The sequence below is a fragment of the Chrysochloris asiatica genome, unplaced genomic scaffold, assembly GCF_000296735.1.
Source record: "Chrysochloris asiatica unplaced genomic scaffold, ChrAsi1.0 scaffold00006, whole genome shotgun sequence".
Lineage (NCBI taxonomy): Eukaryota > Metazoa > Chordata > Mammalia > Afrosoricida > Chrysochloridae > Chrysochloris > Chrysochloris asiatica.
The window spans coordinates 11,191,270-11,199,811 of record NW_006408524.1 but is presented as its reverse complement, the minus strand read 5'-3'; the positions used below and the strand labels follow the sequence as shown (position 1 = coordinate 11,199,811).

Genomic DNA, 8,542 nt, shown 5'->3' with positions numbered 1-8,542 from the left:
TGAATAGAACTGTAAAGATCTGTATGCTAGGCTTTAATGAGCTGAAATGGGCTGGCATTAGCCAATCTTATGGTCTACTGTGCAAGGAAGCACAAATTGAAGAGGAATGGTATTATATCCACCCACAAAAAGAACATTGCAAGGTCTGTCTTGTAGTAAAATTCAGTCTGTGATAGGAAAATATCCATATGCCTCCAAGGAAGACCAGTTAATTCAACTACTATTCAGATTTATGCATCAACTATTAAAGCCAAAGATGAAGAAAGTGAAGAATTAGACCAAAGAATACAGAAGTGTTATTGTACCAAAAAGAAATGATCGTTGTTCAACCATTTCAAGAGGAAGCATATGATCAAGAACTGATGGTCCTAGCAGAAGAAGTTCAAGGTGCACCACAGGCATTGGTAAAGACCAAGACTTTGGGAATTGATGGAATACAAAGTGAAATCTTTCAACAAACTGATGCAGGATTGTAGGCACTCACTCATTTATGCCATGAAATTTGGATGACAACTATGTGGCCAACTGATTGGAAGAGATCCATATTTGTGCCCATTCCAAAGAGAGGTGTCCCAATGGAATGCGGAAATCATCAAACAATATTGATACCACATGCAAGTAAAATTTTGCTAAAGATAATTCAAAAACGACTGCAGTGGTACAATGGCAGGGAACTGCCAGAGGTTCAAGCCAGATTTAGATGAGGATTTGGAATAAGGGATATCATTGCTGACACCAGATGGATCTTGGCTGCAAACAGAGAATACCAGAAAGATGTTTACCTGTACTTTATTGACTATGCAAAGGCTTTCGGCTGTGGGGATCATGACAAACTATGGAAACATTGTGAAGAATGGGTATTGCAGAACACTTAATTATGCTCATGAGGAATCTGTATATAGACCAAGAGACACTTGTTCCAATAGAACAAGGGAACACTGAGTGGTTTAAAATCAGGAAAGTTGGGTGCCAGGAAGTGTAGGGGGAAGGATGTGTGCAGAGGAAGATCCTCAGTGAGATGATTGACACAGTGGCTGCACCAATGGGCTCAAACAAAACAATTGTTAAGAAGACACAGGCCTGGGCAGTGGTTTTGTTTTATTTTGTTTTTCTGTTATAGGGTCCTTGTGAATCAGAACCTACTCTAAGGCACCTAACAACAACAGCCATGGCCTTCTTGCAAAGAACTATCCCTTTTTTGTAATACTTTTTGGTATGGCTTATTGATATATTTTAACGTATTTTAAAATTGTTAAAATAAATACCATATTTAAGTATATTTATTTTGAGGGGGAAAAAAATCCTTGCTTTGAATTTTCAATTTGTTGAATCTATAGTTCAGTACATTTAACAATTGAAATAATTGTAAATTATAATTATTTGCTAGTAGGTACTTGTCATTGTTAAGTACCGAGGAGTCAGTTCTGACTCATAGTGACCCTGCACAGGATTTTCAAGGCTGTAAATCTTTACGGGAGCAGAACGCCTCATCTTTCTCCCATAGAACAGCTGGTAGTTTTGAACTGACGACCTTGAGGTTAGCAGTCCAATTCGTAACCATTACGGTACCAGAGCTCCTTAATAGATACTTGGTAGTGGTAGGTGGTTATGTGCTGTGGAGTCAGTTCCGACTCATAGTGACCCTGTACAGGGTTTCTAAGACTGCAAATCTTTACGGGAGCAGAAAGCTTCATCTTTCTCCCACGGATCAGCTTCTGAGCTCAATACCACTGGCCTTGTGGTTCGCAGTTCAGAGTGTATCCTACACAAGTCACAGTGCTCCCATATAATCATTCAAATCAATGCTTATAAATAATTTATAATAACTATATGCTTATGTTATAATGTTCACCAGATTAAAAATGTGACTAAGTGAAGTATGCAAAAATAAAAACATAGGAGTATTAGGAAACAACATGTAGGTCAGTAGCTAAGTGTCCTTTGAATCAGCAAATCAGCAAAGCTTTGAAACTCGATACAGGGTCCCATGGAGTTGGAAGTTACTCAAGAACACTTAACAACAATACTGTGGATATTTATGCATTATTTACTTATTTAGTGATTATTGTTTTTAAGTACCATCGAGTTGATTCCGACCCATAGCGACCCTGTACAGGGGTTCCAAGGAGCAGTTGGTGAGCTTGAACTGCCGACCTTGCAATTCAGATGACTTTGCAGTCTGATGTATTAGCCCACAGTGCCACACCAGGAATCCATGATTACCATATCTTTATTTGGAGTCCTGGTGTGGCACTGTGGGTTGACATGCTGGACTGCAAAGTCGGTTTGAACCACAAGGTCTGTGGTTCATACTCACCAGCTGCTCCTCAGAAACCTTATGCAGGATCACTGAGTCAGAACTGACTTGACAGCACTTAACAACAACAGTGTATTTATTTATTTAACTTTTTATTGTGACTTGAAGGAAATCAGTTTTTCATTCAACCATTCATACACTTTTTGTTTCATGTCATTGATTGCAATCCCTACGTGTAACATCCCTAATGCCCTTCAACCTTGTTTTTTTCCATTTCCATTTCTCCTGTTTTTACTAACCCTTATTGCTTTCTGAACTTTGTCCTTGGGCAAATGCTGCCTTCTTGATCTCAAATGGTTGATTGTTCTAAGGAGTAGTACCTCCCAGGTGTTATGGTTCCTCCTTATAGACTTGTGTGTTGTTTGGTTGAAATTTGAGTCAAGGGGGTATATTCAGTTTGAAGCTTGAAGGGTGACTGAGACCCATAGTTTTAGGGGTTCCACCAGTTTCTATCTAACCAGTAAGCCTCGTCTTTTTCATAACTTGAGTTTTGTTGTACATTTTTCTTCCCCTCTGTCAACGATCTAATGTGATCCCTTCGAGAGAGGTTGGTGGTGGTAGGCAAACCAGGGTCATGGAACCTAAAGTTCCCTTTTCTGTTAGTTTGTTCGACTACTTGTTTCCAGGTATCTTTGATTTTTTATCATTCTTCTGTGCTCTAGGTAGGGAGAGACCAATAGCTACACCTTCAGCGATGCTCACAAGCTTTTAAGACCGCAGGCAGCACTAACCAAGGTAGGATCTAGAACATTGTTTTTCTGGACAATGTTATGCCAGTTTACCTCGGTGTCCTCTGGTGTGGCTCTGTAGGTTAAATAATGGACTTCTAACCACAGGGTTGGCAGTTCAAACCCACCAGCCACTCCTTGCAAAACCCTCTGCAGGGTCGCTATGATTTGTAACGCCTTGACAGTATTTAACAACACCAACTACTTCTGAAACAATGGTCTCAGGACCATCTAGGCCCAGCAACTCATTCCCTCAAGAACTGGTAATGGTTAAGATATTTTCATAACTTTGTCTCCCATATGCTCTATTATACTCATGGATATATTTGCAGCGTCAGTAAAATACTCAATATCCCCGCTGTCATCCTGTCAATTCTTACTCATAGCGACCCTGTGGGGAGTTCCAAGACTACAAATCTTTAAGGAAGCAAAAAGCCTCATCTTTCTTTTATGGAGTAGTTATTGTTTCGAACTGCCGATCTTATGTTTAACAGTCCAGTGCTTATCCCACAGTGCCACCAGGACTTATATGTCAAAATCTCCTCTGTTAAATCTCTATGTATATTTGTGGATATAATCCCATTCTTGATTCCACATCTTTATGTCACTTTAGGCATCCACTTACAGATTCTTGTTGCAGGACTGTGTGTGTATGTAATAGTATTTACCTCTGTTACCTGCAACCCTTGTTCTTCTCCCAGTGTCTTCCTTTCCCTTGAAAAATGTTTACAGACCTCCCCTTATGGTATATGGCTGTCCCTTTAGCCTAGGTTGGTATGTGTCTACCATCTAGTAGAAGGGATTTACCCTCTCTTCCCTTCTCACCTCTGTTAGCCACCAAAGAAGTGTGTCTTTTTGTGTGTAAGCCTCTCGGGTTTTTGTAGTAGTGGTCTTATACAATGGTTGTCTTTTTGAGATTGACTAATTCCATTCAGCATAATGTCCTCCACGATCATCTGTGTTATGAAGTATTTCACAGATTCATCACCATTCTGTAACTTTGCATAGTATTACATTTTTTGTATATACCATAGTTTGTTTATCCGTTCATCTGTTGATGGACATTTAGGTGGTTTCTTTTTGCTCCAGTGAATAGTGCTGTGATGAATATGGGTGTATACCTAGTATGATTGCTGGATCATACGGTATTTCTATTCCCAACTCTTAGAGGAAGTGCAATACTGTGTACCATAGAGATTGTTTTACCTAATCTCTCCAGCAGTGTATGAGGGTTGCTGTTTCTTCACAGCCTTACCATCATTTGTTGTTTTCTGGGTTTGGAAACTTTGCTGTTAATGCTGGGATGAGATGATCTCTCCTTGTTGGGTTGATGTGCGGTTCTGTCCTGGCTCAAGACTGCATGCATTTCTTCTTGTGTTTGTTGGCCACCTGAATGCCTTCTATGTTGAAGTGTCTGTTCATGTCCTCTGCTAAATTTTAAATGGGATTGTTTGCCTTTTTGTTGTTAAAGTGTTAAAGTTTTCTGTACATTTCAGAATTTGGTCCCTTGTCCTATAAGGCATTGCCCCCAATATTTCCAAGACTAAGTTCTCTTTTTACTACTTTGATACACATAAATGTCTAATTCTTAGGAGATCCCAATCATCTAGTTTGTCTTCTGCTATTTGTACATTTTAGTAATATTTAATAGTGAATTTCTGTCATGTGTTATAGTCCATAAGTTGCCCCTAGCTTTTCTTATAGTTTTAGGTTTTACATTTAGGTCTTGGATCCATTCTGAGTTCTTTTTGTATATAGCATGAAGTATGGGTCCTGTTTCATTTTACTGCAAATAGGTATCTGGTTTTGCTAGAGACATTCGAGAGACTGGGTTTTCTACTTTATGCTTTCCTGTGAAGCTGAGGGTCCCTAGATTATTATTTGCATCTGGTTTAATTGGTTTCTTGTGTCTTTATTGTAGAATGTGTAGGTAGCCTGACTTCCTTCCTAGTCTGCCATCTTGCAGGAAGGTGAGCGTAGTTATATAGTTAGGTTATTTTCTAATTGGGATTGTTACAGATACCTTGTGATAAAGTTCTTTTTAATTAAGTATCAAAAGATAGCATACATATTGAAACATGCACAATTCATGTGTACGGTGTCATTTTGAAGTTTCACAAGTTAACATGCAACTGACACTTACCATCTAGATTAGTAAATTATCACTAAATGAACACACCCATGTTACCACAACTCTGTTCAAGAAAAAGAAATTTACCAAATTCCCCAAAAGCCCTTCTCCTAATTTCCCAACCTCTTTTACCAAAATAGCCACTAGCCTGATTTCTAATGTCGTAGATAAAACATTGAATGTCTGTAGTTTAATTTCCTTCAAAAGTAAAAGTACTAGATTAAGAGGCATAAATATTTTAAAATATCTTAGTTTGTATAACAAATTTGGTTTCAAAAAGTCATGTCATTTATTATTATACTATTTGAGAATGTGGAAAGGACTTTTGTTCTTGAAATAGGGAAGGGAGAAGGTTAGGAACAAGTGTAGAGAACAAGTTTTTAAGGACTGAATAGGACCCAATAGGACTATATCACTTTAGGGAAATCTCAAGAGTATATTTCCAAATTATATTTTACACATCTTGAAAATACTCTTCTTTATCTGAACACTGATAGTCATTGCTGCTAAAGAAAGGAGGAGCAGGTGAATCATAGTTTCTTCCGACTTCTGGTCAGAAGTGATACAAACTCTGCTTATACTATATATATTGGCAAAGAAAGGACATATGAGTTCAACAGAGTAGGCATATCTAATCCTATAAGGAGTGGTACTGCAGAAGGGGAATCTAGAATTTTAGCAAAAAATTGTATCATTTACCATACTTTCGATCTCATCTTGTTAATGGGACCGTGTTCCATCCACGAGGAGAATGGATTACAGGCAGTGCCCAGTGACCAGCGTCTACAAGGAGCATGGGTAAAAGAACCATATGGAATAACTCACTACACTGCACATTCTTTCTGGGAAATTGGTCAGTGTTGTGCTCATCTATGGGTTATGACAATTGTGGGTCGTAGAAGTTTTCTCACTGGCACAACACAGAAACTAACTGAACTCTTTCACCAAGAGAGGGCTAGCTTCAGGTTATTAGCCACGCCTTGTAGTTGTGGTTAGCATCTTTCTGCACCTTGCCTACTACCTATTTGCATTCTACTGCATATTTTATTTTTGCTATTTCCCCCTTCATTATCAGTCTCTAGGGTTAGTTGGTAACCTGAGTGGCTTCTCAATTCACTTTATGTTGAAGCTACAGTCCTCAATCATTATTGTTTGTTACAAAGATAGTTTCGTGGTGGTGAGCTTTGTTGTTGTGCGCCATCGAGTCAGGTCTGACGCATGGCAACCCTGTATAGGGTACTTGAGGAGCAGCTGGTGGGTTTGAATCTCCAGCATTTCGGTTAGCAGTCTAGTGCTTATCCTATATCCCTGTACCAGAAATCTGGTGGTGGGGATAGTACAGTTGAATTAGGTGAGCTCTCATTTACCTTGGTCTTTCTTATTCTGCCCAGGTCTCATCTCTCTAGGGATGGTGAAGTTGGGGAAAGTTTCCTTGAACCCTCCTCCAGGATGAACCACCTGCCGGAAGACATGGAGCATGCTCTGAGTGGCAGCCAGAGCTCTCATGCTTCTCTGCGGGATGTCCACTCCATCAACCCTACTCAGCTCATGGCCAGGATTGAGTCCTATGAAGGAAGGGAAAAGAAAGGAATATCTGATGTCAGGAGGACTTTCTGTTTGTTTGTCACCTTTGACCTCTTGTTTGTAACATTACTGTGGATAATAGAATTAAATGTAAGTGTTTTTCATGATTTTATAAAACTTGTTTCCAGAGATAAATAATTTTCTTATTTTTTTTAGTTTCTGTTTCAGCTTTTCCCGAATGAAGCAGCATTTGAATATCTTTTCCAGCTGATTTGGACCTCTCTTGTTTTCTTCTTGTATTTTAATAACATTTTTTCAAATATACTTCATTAATATAAAACTCACTTTGAGAGTTTGACTTTTGAATTCATGTTCTATCAAAAGAATTGTCAAACTACAGCCCACAGGCTGAATTCCGCTGTCCTGTTTTTATAAAGTTTTATTCGCACACAGCCATGCCCATCTTTTTACGTATTGTTTATGGCTGCTTTTGTGATGAGTGGTTAAGTTGAAAAGTTGCAACAAACATCATCTGATTCACAAAACCAAAAACATTCACTTATCTGGCCTTTTGCTAAAAAGTTTGCCAGTCCTTACTTGATAAAATTTACTCTGCTTTTTCAATATGTTTTAGAACTTGTGATGTTTCTACTTTTCTAACTACCATGTTTAGGGTTTTACATGTGGGATGGCACAGTGGTTAAGTGCTCAGCTAGTAACCCACAGGTTGGGAAATTGAACCCACTCGTGTCTTTGCAAGAGCAAGATCTGACACTCGGCTTCCATAAAGGTTATTAGTCCCACCCCTAACAGGGGTAGTTGGACTTTGTCCTATAGGGTCACTTGTTGTTGTTGTGAAGTGTCATCGAGTTGATTCCGACCCATAGCGACCCTGTGTAGGGTTTCTAAGGGGCAGCTAGTGAGCTTTAACCACCGGCCTTGCAGTTCAAACGACTTTGTTTTTTTGTTTGTTTGTTTGTTTTTTTGGCAGAAGAGCTTATTTATTCATATTTTAAACGAAGGTTGTCCCAGAGACATTTGGAGGTTTGTCTGTGTTTCATCAGGTGTACACATGAATTCAAATAATTGTCTGTACCTATGCTGTTGAGACAGACAGTGTAAGACTTATATGTAATTTTTAATTCTCTATTAACCACCTTCATAGCAATAAAATATATAGATGAAATTTATTTTACATTTTAGTAATATGTTTTATTTAGCCCAGTATATCCATTTTCTCCCAAAGACTTTGAGTCTGATCATTTAGATTCCTTACAGCTAATAGCTAACTCTCCCAGAGGACTGTTCCCACACTTGTCGGCTTCTTTCAGTTTACTGCTTAATTTATTTTTAGGAACTATTTGCTGAAACCTAGGAAGTAATCATTTTGTTGTTGTCCTCTAGTAGTAATAATAACTATTGTTTTTCACTAAGCAGTTACTCTTTGCCAGGCATAGTGTTAGGTGCTTTATCAGAAATACATTAAAATAGAGGCATTGCAAAACAGTTTACTGAGATTCTGAACTGAAAATGAATTTTATTGCCTTTTATAGCAAATGCCAACATCTTAATAAAAAACTCTGATCAATATTCTACTTTATAGCAGTAATGTCAATTCTAGATCAGACTTTTAATAATTAGGGTCATCAAATCTCATTGATGATAGAAATGATGCTGGAGAACGCATGATAGAATTCTGCAAAATCAATGATTTGTTCACTTCAAATGCCTTCTTTAGATAGCATGAGACAATTATACACATGGACCTCACCAGATGGAATACATAGAAATCAAATTGACTGCATCTGTGGAAAGAGACAATGGAAAAGCTCCATATCCTCA

At 38.4% G+C, this 8,542-nt stretch overlaps 1 protein-coding gene across 1 annotated transcript in view; it reads left to right on the top strand.

Moving 5' to 3' along the window:
- The first annotated feature begins 6,573 nt into the window (after nt 1–6,573).
- Nucleotides 6,574–8,542, top strand: part of LOC102810508 (MLN64 N-terminal domain homolog) — a 37,078-nt gene continuing 35,109 nt past the window's right edge. Inside the window, exon 1 of the mRNA XM_006832121.1 lies at nt 6,574–6,850. Coding sequence (XP_006832184.1) covers nt 6,626–6,850 — 225 coding nt within the window. The 5' untranslated portion in view covers nt 6,574–6,625. The remainder of the gene's footprint in view (nt 6,851–8,542) is intronic.